The sequence below is a fragment of the Falco rusticolus genome, chromosome 14 (genome assembly GCF_015220075.1).
Source record: "Falco rusticolus isolate bFalRus1 chromosome 14, bFalRus1.pri, whole genome shotgun sequence".
NCBI lineage: Eukaryota > Metazoa > Chordata > Aves > Falconiformes > Falconidae > Falco > Falco rusticolus.
In genome coordinates, this window is record NC_051200.1 from 1,109,975 (window position 1) to 1,125,858 (window position 15,884).

General features: G+C 50.6%; 1 protein-coding gene across 12 annotated transcripts in view; it reads left to right on the forward strand.

Moving 5' to 3' along the window:
• LOC119157169 (H(+)/Cl(-) exchange transporter 5) overlaps positions 1–9,109 on the forward strand; it is a 43,969-nt gene extending 34,860 nt beyond the window's left edge. For all 12 annotated transcript variants that reach the window (XM_037407747.1, XM_037407742.1, XM_037407746.1 and 9 more), the window contains 5 exons: positions 344–886; positions 2,155–2,341; positions 3,765–4,163; positions 6,763–6,979; positions 7,808–9,109. In XM_037407747.1, coding sequence (XP_037263644.1) covers positions 344–886; positions 2,155–2,341; positions 3,765–4,163; positions 6,763–6,979; positions 7,808–7,898 — 1,437 coding nt within the window. In that variant the 3' untranslated portion in view covers positions 7,899–9,109. The remainder of the gene's footprint in view (positions 1–343; positions 887–2,154; positions 2,342–3,764; positions 4,164–6,762; positions 6,980–7,807) is intronic.
• The last annotated feature ends 6,775 nt before the right edge of the window (positions 9,110–15,884 follow it).

The following is a 15,884-nucleotide window of genomic DNA, read 5'->3' on the forward strand; positions in this document are numbered from 1 at the left end:
CCTTGCAGAGCATGCAAGGCAAATAGTTCTCTGGGTTCAGCTCACAGCTGATTTGTAACAGCTTTTATTATCAGAGTAAGTCGTCTCCACTTCAGGTATCATAAAGGGCACTTGCTGCATTGGAAGCGTGCAGGTCAGGAACCCATCCTGGCTGTTGCGGTCCACAGTGGATGGGAGCTCAAAATAAAGCCTGGGGTGCTTGGCTGGAGAGGAGGGTGTGTAGCTGGCGCACATCAGTTTCAGTCCTGGCTTCTACTTTTTGCGGTGGTGATTTTGTTACTGCGCAGCGATTGGTGTGGTGACAAGTATTGAAGTGACAACCTGCTTTGTTTTTCCTTTTTAGGTCAGTTACTACTTTCCTCTCAAGACGCTGTGGCGCTCCTTCTTTGCTGCTCTGGTCGCTGCGTTTACGCTGCGCTCCATCAACCCTTTTGGGAACAGTCGCCTGGTTCTCTTCTATGTGGAGTTTCACATGCCATGGCATCTCCTAGAGCTTGTGCCCTTCATTCTTTTGGGAATATTTGGTGGGCTTTGGGGAGCTTTCTTCATTCGCAGCAACATTGCCTGGTGCAGGCGACGCAAGATGACCAAGCTTGGTAAATACCCTGTGCTGGAGGTCTTTGTGGTGACTGCGATCACAGCCATTCTGGCCTTCCCCAATGAGTACACCAGAATGAGCACCAGCGAGCTAATTTCTGAGCTCTTCAATGACTGTGGGATTTTGGACTCATCCAAGCTCTGCGAGTATGTGAATGATTTCAACAGCACCAAAGGGGATGACCTGCCAGACCGAGCTGCTGGCCCAGGAGTTTACACTGCTATGTGGCAGCTGGCTTTGGCCCTTATAATGAAAGTCTTCATCACGATCTTCACCTTTGGCATGAAGGTGAGAATTACCTGTAAAGGAGCTCATGTTCTTCTCATCCGTTGCAGGAACCCCAGGTCTTAGAATTTTATTTGCTCAATAAACAAACATGTTTTCCTCCCCAAGCCCTGTTAAGAAGGGGCCAAGGTAAGGTGACAGACTGCAATTATTTGTTCTGTTGCTTGTAACTGAGGGCAATAGAAACCTTTTAGCTTGGGTGTGAGAACCAGATGCAGTTGCTGAAGCTGGTGTCTCAGGAATTTGTGTCCCGTTTTCCAGACACAGAATGCTTCTGAATTGTCCTGCCTTAAGCCTTTTTGATATATGTGCAATAGCTAATTGCGAAGTATCTTAAGTTGTAAATGGTTCCTTATCATAGCTGTTCCTTGGTCAGATGGTTTTGAACTTGTTTGGGGGCAGCCTTCCCAGCTGAAGACATAGTGCCTAGGCCTGAGCTTTCCTGCAGTGGGGTCAGTGCCTTCGTGTTCAGCATGGGGTGAGCATCTCCCCCTGCCCCCCAGTCCTCCAGTGGTCCATCCAGAAAGGTGACCCCACCACAGAGGTTTGGGCATCATTGTTGCCATGAGGTGGTTGCTGACATGCAAAGGCAATCATCCTGTCTGTGTGAAAGATGCACGTGTGGGAAAGCTGTGTGACAAATGTGTAAAGGAAAGGGGGGAGGATTCTGACTTCAAAGAACAGGAACTTTTGGAGTCCTGGAACAGCTGAAGTGCAGAGGTGAAACTTGCTGGCAGTGGCTCTGCTGGGTGTCACTTGCGCTGTGTGTGCTAATTCTGCACTTTCACGGTGGAGTCTGAATTTCTGCCAGGGAAGAAAGATGATTCCATTCCCAGTACGGGAAGCCAGTAGTGCGGGAAAATCCTATGCCTGCAATAAACATGTACTGCTGTGGTTGGAAAGGCACCAGGGGAGTGTTAGCGGTGTGCAGGCAAAGCTTTGTTATATTCTCTTGGGAAGTAAGCTTTTAAAAAAAGGTGGTTCTGTTCCACGCTACCCTCTTGTGTTATATTCTCTTGGGATATAAGCTTTTAAAAAAAGGTTGTTCTGTTCCATGCTACCCTCTTGTGTGGCTCTTTCTCCTGCTCAGAAAGAAGTAAATTCAAACTGTTGAAGCATGAGGGTGCAGGAACGACAGAGGTGACAGAGCAAGGCATCCTTGCCAATTTTAACTTCAGCTTAACTTCTAACTCAGTCCAGTTTTGAACTGTTGTCACTCGTCTTTTGAAATATCTGAGAAAGGGTGTGTTTACTGCTGCATGTTTTCACAGGTGCCTTCAGGTCTCTTCATCCCCAGCATGGCGGTGGGTGCTATAGCAGGCAGGTTGCTCGGGGTAGCGGTGGAGCAGCTGGCCTATTACCACCACGACTGGGCCATCTTCAGCGGCTGGTGCAGTCAAGGAGCTGATTGCATCACTCCTGGCCTCTATGCGATGGTTGGGGCTGCAGCGTGTCTAGGTAAGCAAGATGTCTTTTGAAGCCCAAGCTGTGGTTTGGGTCTTGGTTGGCCACGTAAAGGACTGTCGTAGTGAAACGCCACTGCTGGTCTTGCAGCAGTAGAAGCTGGCTTCGTCTCAAGAGCAGGAAACTCAGTAGTAGAACGCACAATGTGTTCCACATCCTGTTTGCGTTCTTTTGCCAACACCAACTTATCGTTGGACATGACAGGTTTCAGTGGGGAGCCTCCTCAGTCGGCAGCTAGAACAAATGAGACTGGCCAGGGACTTCAGGTTTTCCTGTGGGGTTTTAATTCACTTTGCTTCCTGTTCTGGCCTTAAATCTTACGAAGTAACACTTCTTTCAAGCACGCTGCTTTCTGGTAACGCTTGTTCTGCTTGGCTGAATTTGAGAAATTGAGTGCACGTGACTGAACTTCACTTTCACTGTAATTCCCTGTCCTCTCCTCCACGGAATAATATGCTTAACTCTTAAGGGATGACTTTACTGTATCAGGAAACTCGTTTCAGGAACAATGAAAGCATGCTACCAAAGCCCATCTTTGGCCTTTTTTAAGGGGATGCACCTTCTTGTTTGCATGTAATTAATGAAAAATGAATATGGTTCCACTTCATTAACTGCTCTCTTTACCACTGGACAGTGCTGAAGGGTATGTGCCCCTTTAGGAGATGGTTATTGGAGAAAAACTACTCTGAAATATTTGGGAGTAGCTTTGGGACTTGAATCTCAAAAGCATAATTAAAATACACTGAGATAAAATGCTGTTATAAAAAAAAAAAAGTAAGTAATATTTAGGAAGGCTCATCTATTTTCTCTTGAAATGCCTGAACTATGTTAGTGTTGAAAACCTACAAAAGTGTAATGAACAGTAGTCAAAATGTCTGGCTGAAAGCCAGTAAACCTGAAAGGTAAGTTGTCTGAAGGGCTTGCTGTTAGGGGAATTAGCCCTGGTAACCAGCGGTGTCAGGATGACACTTGCCTTTTGTGTACAGCCTGTCAGAGGTCACATTTCATAAATCTGCCTATGGAGGTATGTGTAAGAGCCTTCTATGGCATGGCCAGGCTATTTTGCAGCTTGCTAAGTAACACGAGAGGGAAGTTAGCTGTCTTTTAAGGTTGCTTCTGAGTTCAGGGAAAGAACTATCAAAACCATGTGACGAACCATTGTAAGCCAGCCCATGGCATGATATTCCGTGGAAGGAGCAGACAGTTTCAGTACCGTGTTCTGCTCCACAAGTGCTTGGCTTCCACTGTGATGCTGAATGTGATGTGGGAGTCAACAGCACAACCTTGTGCTGATACAAGACCTTCTCTAGATGCGTTGGCAGGAGACGGCTGTAGCAAACCTCAGAAGAGCTCTCCAGCCTGGAAACCCTCAGAACTGCCTGTTGATGCTGTCTGTCTTCCTGTGTTCTGTTTGCAGGTGGCGTTACCCGAATGACTGTGTCACTAGTGGTCATTATGTTTGAGCTCACTGGTGGACTGGAATACATTGTTCCTCTGATGGCAGCAGCCATGACCAGCAAGTGGGTGGCTGATGCCATTGGGCGGGAAGGGATTTATGATGCCCACATTCGCCTCAATGGATACCCATTCTTGGAAGCCAAGGAGGAGTTCTCACACAAGACACTTGCAATGGATGTAATGAGGCCACGGAGGAACGATCCTCCTCTGACTGTCATTACTCAGGACAGCATGACCGTAGAAGACGTCGAGACCATCATCAATGAAACCACATACAGTGGCTATCCGGTGGTGGTGTCACGGGAGTCCCAAAGGCTTGTTGGATTTGTCCTCAGGAGAGACCTCATCATTTCAATTGGTAAGAGGCAACATACTGCACAGATAAGTGAAGGTCTCTCCTCTTGTCCTATTGCTTGTTACTTGAGAGAAAACAGCCACAAGTTGCGCCAGGGAAGGTTTAGACTGGATATTAGGAAAAATTTCTTGACCAGAAGGGTGTCGAGCACAAGAACAGGCTGCCCAGGGAAGTGATGGACTCGCCACCCCTGCAGGGATTTAAAAGACTTCTAGATGTGGCACTTAAGGAGATGGTTTAGTGGTGGCCTTGGCAGTGCTGGGTTAATGGTTGGACTTGATGATCTTAAAGGTCTTGTGCAGCCTAAACGATTCCATGATTCTATGCCATCAGAGGCTTTAAATGGCACTAGTTATAATTTACTTCATGAGTTGGAATACCCCTAGTAGTGATGGTGACAATGCTTACTGGTGCCTGCATCTCCATCCCTGAACAGTATGGGGTCTGCATGCATGGACTGAGGAGGACAGGATGGTTTGCTCAGTTCAATTAGTGTGGCTCTGCTGAATTCATTAACCTTAAGGCACGGCTGTGAAGCGTGAGGCTTACTGAACCTTCCTGACTTTGTGGATGACTGGGCATGGAAAGCTTTCTTAACTGTTAATGTCTCAAACCTTCTTTTATTTCATTAAGGAAAAAAGTCTGGTTGGTCTGTGTACTGAATGTTGGGTCACTACTGATGTGGTGCTGTCAAACCTATAAATATCAATACTGGTGTTAGTCTTCCATCTCTCTTCGCCACACAAAGCCAGCCTGGTCTTTCACTTGTGCTCCCGTGTTGGTGGCTGTGGGGCAGGCGGTGTGCAGTACCGGCAGGACTCGGTGAACGCTGTGCTGGCATCCCTCAGATGCAGTTTCCATCTGTGATGTGAGCAGAGCTGCTTTGGAGATACTTTTCCACGTTACAGCTCAGGGCACATTTAAGTTCTTCTTGCTCTCAAATTCCTTAGAAACCTGCAAGAGCTGTTTCCCAGCACGAGACCCAAGTAGAAATTCTGGTCTCTTGCTGGCTTGAGCAAGACAGTATGTCTTCTCTTGGTAAAGCAGGAGAAATCTGTGTTAGGGTTGAGGGGTACGTGGGCATGTAAGTCCTTAAAAGTTATGCCTGCGCTGGAGCGAAGATTGGCCGTGGGGTACCAAGCCCCACGCTCTGGTGCAAGTTGAGTCAGTGTGGTTTGTGTCCAGCCGCAGCCCAGGCTCCGAGCATCCACGCTGAGCGGGGTGAGCTGGAGCTGCTCACGCACTTCCTTACGCTGGCACCCAGCAACGTTCCTGCAAGCCCTGTGGTGAGCTGGATGGGGAACTGAGGCAGCTGAAAACACACCTTCCCTCCCTGCTTGGTTAGCTTCTTGCAGGTCAGTCCCCCCTTCTGGCTCTCGGGGAGGGCACGCAGGCGCTGGTGTGAGGGAGTGGGAGAGAGCACACTGCCTGGGCCAGGGGTGGCAGCTTCCTTGGCAAAAGCAGAAAGCAATTGTGGGACCAGCGTCATCGTGGAGGATTGAAGACACATGAGCTCTGTGGCATGTTCTCCAGCACGTGGCTGAATGCACTGTCTTAGCCCAAGCTTTACGACTTTCTGTAGAGGTGGTGTGAAGGCCTGGTCCTGAGCTAGCTTTGTCCCGTGGCAGAGCTAGAGTAGCTCTTATAACTGTTTCCTGCAGCAGTGAATCAACCCCATGAGTTCCCTCTCAAGGTAAGTTTTCAGTGTAGTTCTAGGATGTGCAGTGCATCTTTTGAAGCATGTGGACGTTGCTCTCCTTCTGATAAGTATCTGGCCAAATGCTTATGACAATATGGAATGAAACAAAAAAAAGGGGTACTGTCAGATTGTGTGCATTGCCTTCCTTCTGTAAGGCTGCTTTGTGGTATGACCATAAATTCTTGCATTTGTGTAATTCTGAATCTCCAGGAACTCATTAAGAGTAATCTTTTCCCTAAGATATGCACAGGATGGGATTTTGCTTTTGATGGCCAGCTCTGAATATCCAGTCTGGTGTTTGGGCTGCCAGGCCTAGCCCCTTCCCCAGTGAGTCTCGGAATGTGAATCACAGATCGAAGCTGCAATGTGGCTGATACATTCCTGCTAGACAGGCAGTTTGGGTGATGCACTAGTGTAAATATCTGAGTAATGGCAAGTACTTGTTTTCTAGGGTCAGGGACCATGTGCCAGTACATTAAGTGCTTAAAAATACTTCATTAGCTACTCTGCACAGAACCCAAATCGGTGATTGATAGAAGTGTGAAGCATTTTAAATACCTCCTCTTAAAACTGGGAGGTTAAAGATCTCCAGAACTTGCATTTACACAGCCAGAGCAAAACGCTGAGATGCGTGGCAGCCTCGACATTGGGGAAGGCGTATGCTGATCTCACCCTGGGGTGAAGTTTTGGAGACCTTAGAGGTTGCACTGTGGTTATTAAAGGTGGGATGGAAACAGATTACACCCTCCTCGGGTCATTGGTTGCCTTGAGAAACAGCGCAGGTGAAGGGAAGGAAAGGACTTTGAAGGCCGTCTCAGTGTGGGCAGAGAGAGAAAAGGGTATGCTCTTCAGTTTGGAAAAGGAAAGGAGGGATGATATTTAATCAAATATTTCTTCTTCCAGAAAATGCCCGGAAGAAGCAGGATGGGATTGTGAGCACTTCAATTATTTATTTCACTGACCACTCTCCTCCACTGCCTCCAAGTTCCCCCTCTATGCTGAAACTCAGGAGCATCCTGGACCTCAGTCCTTTCACAGTGACGGACCAAACACCTATGGAAATCGTCGTGGATATATTCCGCAAGCTGGGATTGCGCCAGTGCCTGGTTACTCACAACGGGTAAGAATGCTGGAGGCAGAGCCCTGGGGTCCCACAGTTGCCTGTAGACCTGAGTCAAAACGTCCTCTCCATCTAGTTCTGAGGTGTAGAGCACTGAGCATCACCTGGAGCAATTGTTATCTGGAAAAAAGCAGTTGTGACCTCCCTGAGCCTCTTCCAGTTGAAGCAGTAAGATAAAGCCTGTGAGGTGAAGTCACAGCTCCATATGGTGATGGGTCTCTCAAACTGATGGGAAGGGCTTGTGGTCTCCTCAGATCCAGATCTGGCCGTGTCTATTGTGTAACAACTACAACTTGCTTTGGTGTCGATCAGAAAGAGTGTGTTAAGTGAGGTGGGGAGGAATGAGGGCACAGAGAAACCAAGTGATCTGTTCCCTGAAGCGTGGCACCAGCAGGAATTCTCTCCCTGTTCCCTGCCGAGGTGCGTTGGACCAGCTGATCTTTTTGGCTTCTGAGAGCGCCACGTTGCTCAGCATCACTCCCCAGCAGACGGGGCGTGCTTAATGCCCTAGTTCCTGGCGTGCCTTTTGGCACCTTTTTGAAGCTCATTGGGAGTACCAGGACTGAAAATGCAGCACTAGGCATTCAGGTTGATCTTTTCAGAGAAGGTGGGTGTTAATAATTATTAATATTTGTCTTTTGGTTATAACCTCCTTACCTTTTTTAGAGTCTCTGTTGGGGCTTGCGAGTACCATACTTTGTGTGGAGTGTCAGCACTGTGATCTGAAAAGGCTCTTCAGCAACTGCAAGGCATTAAAATATATGAAGCTAAGCCAGGATAGTTTCTGTGGGTGCTGATGCACTAAAAAACATGTTTTCATATTTTCAGGAAGCTACTTGGAATCATCACCAAAAAGGATGTATTAAAGCACATTGCACAGCTGGCTAACCAGGACCCAGACTCTATACTCTTCAATTAAAGGCAGACTAGTAGGTATTGTGTGTTCAACACAAAAGAAACTTTATTATAGATGATCCTGGATATACTTTCCTATTTTTATTGAGACCATGGAACTGTTTTCAGCGTTTTCTTCCATGGAGCTGAAGATAATTTTTTTTCTACCAGATAACCAATTGCACTACATAATCTGTGGAACATAATCTTCTTTTTAGAAGAAAAAAAAAGACTATATTTACGTTGCTTTTGTGAAGTTGCGTTGGAAAGATTCCATGAAGGAGTAAAAGCAAAATGCTATAGAATTATATCTCCTCTTCTTATTTTATTTGAACTCTTGTTACTAACATGTGGAGGAAAAGACAAGGTCTATACCTTCAGAAATTTTGAAGGAGGATGATTTTTGCACACAGCATTCAGGTGGTGGCAGAAAGATGTGGCTGTAACTCAGGGGTGATGTATTCCCAATTAGCCACTTGGTGAAGATAAGAACCTTGTAAAGTCAAAATAGAGGAGCAGAAAAAAAATGTTCTAGCTGAGTATGTTTTGCTGCAAAGAAGGAAAAAGCCCCACAAACCCAAACCCCCGAGAAGACCAGATCTCCTTAAACTGGGCCCAGTTTCTGATAGGGAAGAAGCTTATTTTGATTAATCTTCTGTGAATGTATTTAATTACTCTGATGCTGCCTTGCCAGGAGAACCCCGAGGAGGAGGCAGAAGGAGTTAACAGTTCTATTCTCATAGAGATCCCTATTTTAGATATATCCCTAAGGATTTCTTCTTGATTTCCCTTGAGCATGTAATTAAAATCACAAAGGCTGAGTCCTAAGTTATTGCCCCACCTTTACCGCGCTTCCCAGTAGACTCTGATCGTGTTAGATATTGCACAACTGACCTCTTCCTTAATCAGCAGTGTCTTAGGTGGCTGAGGATGTCCTCCTGGAGAGCCATGTGCCCGGGACGTTTACATGGATGTGTGTGCTGTTCCCTTCTCCTCTCCTCAGCCCCGCACCCAACTCAGGCCCGGACCCTGGCTCTAGGATTGGCAGCACTGCCACTTTACGTACGTGCACCGCTCGGTGTCTCCTTTTGCCAACAACTATGCAATAAAGCCCTTCCTGACCACTGTCAGCCCCTAACGCATGCCCTGTCTGTGCTCCTCAAGTCCCTGTCCAGATCTTACCAAATTATTTTCCTGTTAATAAAATTGTGACTGTTGACTGGAATTTTGAAGGTATATGAATGCTTCTGGAGGTTGATGTTCATCGTGGCTTCGGTCTGTAGCAGACGTCATTTTGCGGTGCGTGGCTGAGGCTCCTCGGTGGCAGGAGAGCTCCCTCTCACCTCCGCTCACCACCGAGGCTGCAGAAGGGAGCCAAGCTGGTGAGAAACGGCTGAGGATTAAGGAGTGGGGGCTCTGACTGCTTCCCGACGGACAGACCTCTGGCAGTTGAGCAGGTGGTGCGCTTTGCACAGCCCCAGCCGCAGGGGCCACGGTAACAACTCCCCTCGTCCCTGCCAGAGGCACCAACAGAGCCTGGTGGAGGCTTGGTGGCAGGGGGCGGTGGGTTGTGCAAGGCTGCTGCTGCTGCCTGTGATAAACCTGCTCTGGGGGGGAGCAGGGACTCCTGGCCAGGGTTGCTTGGAAATTTGGTCAATTTTAAACTTCTCAAATATTAAAAAAAATGCTTCATCTCTACTTGGATCAGAAGCCAGCTTGCTTATTTTCTAAAGCCATCCAAAAGCAAGTGCCTGCTGCCACTGCTTTTACGTGGCAGTGAGGTGCTGATGTCTTGGATTCTTGTATAGCTGAAACCTGAATCAAACCAGGGTGTTGCCAATGGATCAGATACCTTCTGCTTAGAAAATAAATGCCTTGACTTTGTCTGTGGTGGATTTCTACAGCAGGAGATTGAAACAAAGATCACAGCATTGCTCACAATTTGAAATGCTTTGTGTTCTGCTGTGGCTGGTGGCAGATGCTTTGCCTTTAAGTGCTTTTTTGTCCTCTGTGGAGAGGGTTGTCCCCCTTTTGCTGCTTGAATGCTCTGTGTGTCTGGGTCCAAGTCCAGGGAAGAAGCTGCGAAGCTGCCTCCTTCCACCTCCCCGGGGACTCCTTCCAGGGGATGCCTGCCCTGTGCAGGCAGGCTCCTCCTCCCTGCAGCATGCTTGGGACACCAGAAAAACAAAGCTTTTCTTTTCTACTTTTCTGCTTACCTTATGGTACCCAGGAGGACACTACCTTGGAAAACATGGTCTGTGCTTCAGTTAGATCTGCAATGCATGAGGGCCTGGTCCTCCCCTTGGGGGAAGGCTGCAGTAGCCCCGTGCAAAGCTAAGGACAAAAGGTACTGAAAGAGAACCCCGTGAGCAGGCTGGAGCATGGCAGCTGGCTGGCCGGTTATCCCAGAGGCGCTCGGGGAAGCGGCAGGGCAGGGAGCACACCGGCAGAGAGGGACCGCAGCTGCTCTGCCTGCCTGTGTGTCGGAGCGCTGGAAACGGGAGCTCGGGGCAGCAAGCACCTGCTCAGCAGCTCCCCGCTTGCAGCGGCCGCGGGTGTGCGGGTGTGCCTATCGTGTGCCTTTTTTTTGCCGTGGGAGAGGTGTCCTTGGGAGGCTGGCCTGAGAAGACCCTGCAAAGGAAGGTTGAGAGTATGGGACAATGGCCCCTAGCTTTGCGGGAAAGCCTGGTGGAGCTGGGCTTCAGAGAGGCTTGGTCCTTGGTGCAGCCGGGTTTTATAGTCCTCGTGATGCCAAACCAAACAAGGTCACGAAGGGCAAGAAAAAGAGAAACGGTGCGATGGTATAAGGCCTTCCTCTCCCTCTTGCCTGAGCTGATCTCTCCACTCTTGCTGCTTTTTAATGTGGAAAGTGATAATTTTCCTGCAAATGGGGATGCACGCTTTAACAGCTGGAGGTACATGTCAAAGTGGAAATAGGAGCTCAGAGTGTGACTTTGCTGCCTGTACGTGAAAACCTGCTGATCCCATGAACCAACATAGATGGTGTCTGTGTAAGGAAATGCTCATTTCAGCTCCAGCCTTGTTTCTAAGCTGTGGTTCTCTGTGTAGGGAAATTCACAGTGGAACTACCCGCTGCAGTGGCCACAGCAGCGCTGTGCTGTGCCCGGGCACGGGGGGGCTGTGCGGGTCCAGCAGTGCAGCTCCATGCTGGGACCAGTGCCCTCCCCTCCCCAGCAGGATGGGGGTGACAGAAGCTCCTGACTGCTCCCTGGCTGCTTTTACTGAATTCCTTTAATTCTGACAAAAACAAGTTCAACTCTTTCATCAAAAGTCCCGTGCAGGAGAGAGACTGTACTCGTTTTTTAGCTGGAGCTTTTTCTCCGTTGGCCCTAACCAAGGGCGCTGGCTGGGAAGGGGTTCCCCTTCCCCGGGGCAGTTCGGAGGGTTTTGCCTGGTCCAGCTTTTGCTTTTCCATTGCTTTACCTTCCGAGGGACTCCAGGAGGAGCCCTGGGGTTTCCCTTCAGCAAACAGCTGGTTGTACAAGTCAGAGCTGGAGACAAGCCATGCACTTGATAAAGAGCCCCAAGCCTGCGATCCCGGCGCTGGCGCCTGGAAATCCCTTTTTATTTGTTGCTAAAATCTAATCCCAGGGGCGATGCTCGGTGCGAGTGGCCGTAGGGCACCCTCCTCTTCACCCTCGCCAGAAAAAGAAGGGACCTGGTGGGGGGGTGTTACAATATCATAGTTTGAAGTACGTTATTGGGGACCCTTCTGGGGAGAGGTTTGGGTGCCTGCTCTGGCTGTCACCCTTCTTCAGGGCAGGGTGCGACCTGGGGTGCTTGACTTGGCGTTTCCCCCAACCCAGTGCTGGGGTTCGAACAGGACGCAAAGTGCAGGAGGTGCTTTATTATGGAGGTACTGGGCCAGCGGGCTCTCACCTGTGCTCTGCTGCTCCCCTCATCTTCCCTGCCGCTCCACGGCGAGGCTCCCATCCTCTGAACTTTGCCTTTGTGAAATGCAGTGGGCAAGGGGGCCCAACGCCATCCCTTTCCACCCTGCCAGGTTCCCAGGGGTGTCAGTGTGGGGTGGGCTCCTGCGTGGGTCGGGACTTGCTTTACCGGCTTTGTGTGGATGTCCAGGGATGGGCAGGAACGAGCGAGGGGCTGGGCTGCTCCTGCCTGCCCTGTGCTACAGGCACTTGGTGAGTGGAATTATTTTTTTCCTGGTACCTCCAGCTTATCGGGCTTGGGGAAATAAAGGGGCAAACTGCGTGTCCTTGGTGCGTGAGATCTGGGAGTCTGGATGAAGCTGGCTCAGCTGTTCTCTTGCGTACAGCTCGCTCGTCCCAAGGGCAGAGATGGGAGTTGTCGGTGCTGGCGGAGGAGCCTGGGACCACGCCAGGGAGCAGCCGTGATGTGCCTGCGAGTGAAAACAGGGGAATGGCTGAGCTGCTGGCATCTGCTTCGCCACTTCAGCAGCCTGTGGTCTGTCATTCAGGGTCTGAGCAGTAAAAGGCAATTCACTCTGAAGGTGATTCCCCTCCTCTTCCAAAGCAGCATCTTTCCTCTGGAAACCCAGTGGGACCTCGGCACCAGTCCCTGAGTGGCTGCAAGCGTTTGGGGAAGGCGCTGTGAGCAGCTTGGCTCCAGGCAACTGGGCATGGATGGGATGGATGAAAATGTGCTCCTGCCTGCAGCAGCGCAGGGTTCTCTCTGCTCATGCACATTGCAGGAGCATTCACGTTTTCCTGTCGGTTTAACGGGCATCCTGCCTGCTACAGCTATTTGAATCCTTCTTGCTGAAGGGAAGAGATTTGCTGGTTTGGTTTCCTCTTAATTAACGCTTGAGGGAGAGCTGTGGTGGGGTGGGATGTCCCGAGGTGCCCCCTGGGCAGATGCACATCAAGGCAGAGCGGTGGGTGTCTGTGGCATGTGATAGCAAGGTCACAACCCTGGGCTTGCTTTCTTTGTGCACTTTATTTATGATGTCCCAAGAAATGATTTCCTGGGGTGTTGACGTATTTTTTTGGTGTGGATTTCCTCCTTCCTGCTGCGAACTTGCTCTGGGCTTGGGATTTGAAAGTAAAACAAGATCTTGTTGGGAAAGGAACAGAAGACATAGATGTAGTGATGAACTGGTTAATAACAGAAGGGGGCGCGGGGAGGGAAGTTGGGGGGGAATAGATTTCAGCCCCAGAATTTATTGTGAGACAAAAGGCAGCACAGCCAGCTCAGCTGTGAACGCCCTTGGCTGGCTGGTGTGTTTGTCTGGGCTGAATTGAAAGCAGAGCTTCACGGTGGCGAAGATAAGATGGTGCTTTGGCAGCGACTACAAGGAAGCGGTATGTGTCCGGATCAAATCAACACGATTGAAGCCATGAGAAATAAGGTCAACGTGAAAATGTTACTAGAGCTGCAGTCGCCGCCCCGCGCCCCCCCCCCCCCCTTCTTCACCTCCCTTCTCTTTTGAAGCAGGAGGAAAGGGCAGGGCTGGTTTCTGAGCTGTCACCTGGCAGGGATGAAGTATCTGAGCAGGCTGGGGAGCTGGAGCAGCTTTCAGTTTTGGGTGATTTTTTGTTTTATTTTTTTCTGTGTGTTTCTGAGCTTGATGGGCACCATGGTGGCAGAGGCCAGGTAAGGCCCCCCTGAAGCACGCGGGCTGATCCATGCTGCCTTTGGCACGGGCAAGGCAAACTGCTTTTGCACTGCCAGCATCGTTTTGTAACTGGTCTGTTGGCTCTGAGGTTTGGCACCGATCCTCGTCCCTGAAACCACATGTTCCTCCAGGCAGCGCGGGCAGGCAGCAGCCTGGCACTCGCCTCCCTGGCATTGCCCCGGCTCTGCCCTCACAGCTGCAGGGAGGAATCACGGCAGGGCAAAGCAACCCTGCTGTGGGCAGCCCGGTGAGGAATGCAGCTGGCGGTTGTTATTTTATACGTTGCTAGGTGCCAAATGCTCTGTGTGTATGTATATCTATGCACACACTTTTTGGTGTAAAATCCGTGATGGCGAGTGGCTCAAGGTCTTTGCCTGGTGGTGTCTGTGCCGCCAGAAATGCGCCCTGAGGTGTTTCGGGGAGCCGTGCCTGCTGGTAGCGTGGTGGATGGAAGCATTCTGCTGCCACAGGCTCCCACAAGGTGCCTTCACCTGCTGGTCCTGGAGCCTTTTACAAAGACCAGCATCCATAGGCACCTTGTACAAGTGGGGAAACTGAGGCACAGAGGCTTCACGAGTCACCAGGTCTTCTGGGGAAGAAACCGAGCAGGGCCCGCCGGCTCTTTCAGTTACTGCCCAACTCAATCTGCTTTCTCTGTCCTTGGCAGCTGTAAGAAAAAAAAGGTGGTGAGGGGGCTAGCAGGTTATGATTGTGACTCGAAACCCCCTTCATTAAAGACTTCCCCATCCTCTTTACGCCTCCAGGGTGTTCTACAGGTATTCTCAAAAAAAATATATCTTTGCTTAATGTCGTGTCAGCAAGCTCTCAGCTTGGAGAGAAGCACAAGCTGGGTTCTTCTTCCAGTCACTGCCTGAAATGAAAATGTTTGGTTTCTGAGGACGGTGCAGGTGTGGCCGTTGGGTTGATAGTGTCCAGCACGCAGGGCTTTCTATTAATGTCAAATGCAGAAAAGCTGGGACCAGCGAGGCAGCCTTGCCTGGTGCTGGAAATGTCAGTGTGACTGCAGGAGTGAAAGCAGAGTCTCTGTGGGGCTGGGGTGGGATGTGCCAGAGCAGGAGCTTCTCCAGTGCCCATCTCCCTGGGTGTGATGCGCTTTTGGCCCAGTGGTGCTTGCTTCAAACTGGTTTGGAAAACTGAAAACTGTCTTCTAGTTCTGCGCATGTCAAATGTTCATCTAATCCCTGGGATTGTTTTGCTTTTTTAGGCTGTTCTTTTGCATTCAGCCTCCTTTCTAAGCTCACGCCAGGGCTGGGATGGGTGAGGCTGACTTGCTGGGGGACACCTGCATGTCCCTCTCTCCACTGCTGGCTGCTGTGAAGAGCCTGGAGCAGGAGACCTGGAAAGCCACAGAGCTGGGACCTTGGGAACACCCTCCCAGGCCAGCCCATCCTGCCACCTCTTTCCCCCTCACTGCCGTCTATCCTGTCTCTCCCTGCCCAGTGCTGCTTGGCTCTTGCCAGACTTTGCGAGGCTGCCATTTGGCCCAATGCCCATGAATGCATCTTCTCCAAAAACATCCACCCATGAGTCCTGTCCCTTCCAGGAAAGCGGAGCAGCCCACGGCTCCATTGGCGCTGAGCAGGGCTCTCCCAGCTCATGCAGCTGGCTGCTTAACCTATGACACCCCCAGCTCCTGCTTGCTACGTGGCCAACTGGCCAACGGCAACCCGCTCCCCTGAGCCCAGGGGCTGCTTTAAACTCTAATTCAAAGAAAAACTTTGAACCATCTGCTCCGTTTCCTGCAGCCCGGGGGTGTCCAATTCAACCCTGAGCTCCCACAGCTGCTGCCAAAGGCACCTCGGGGCTGGGGATGCAGGAGCCAGCTGAGCTCGGTGCTCCCAGGCAGGGAGGTTTCAGGCTGGTAAGGATTTTACAAGCCCTGGGAGCCCAATTCCTGTTGTTGGTCATCAAGGTGGTTGAGAAAGGAGGAGGAATGAGAAGTGGAAGAAAAAGGGACCGTTTCGAAGGTGGCTTTCCAAGGGAGGGGTTTGTGTGGCTGGCACGTTTGAGAATCTTTGCTAAATGGTATCCCAGGGGGGACCCAGCTGCGCTGTGCGCTCTCAGGTTTTGTTTGTGTTGGGCAAAAGCACAACACGCCGGTCAGGGCCAAGCACAGTGCAGAGCCAAGGCTCGCCTTGCCTCCCTCTGCGGGCCGGGGACCCTGGCCAGGAAGCGGGGGGGGGCAGGACCCTGCAGCCCTGCCTGGAGTGGGGAGCAGCCGTGGCAACCCCGTTGCAGAGGGCAGGACGCTGCTCTTGCAGCTCTCTGGCTGGGAGGCTTTGGATGAGCTGGGAAAGCTGCCTGTGCCTTTGGGGCTGCTCTAGGTGCTTGTGCACAGGCTGAGGGGGCCACACCGTGCCCCTCGGGGGGGCT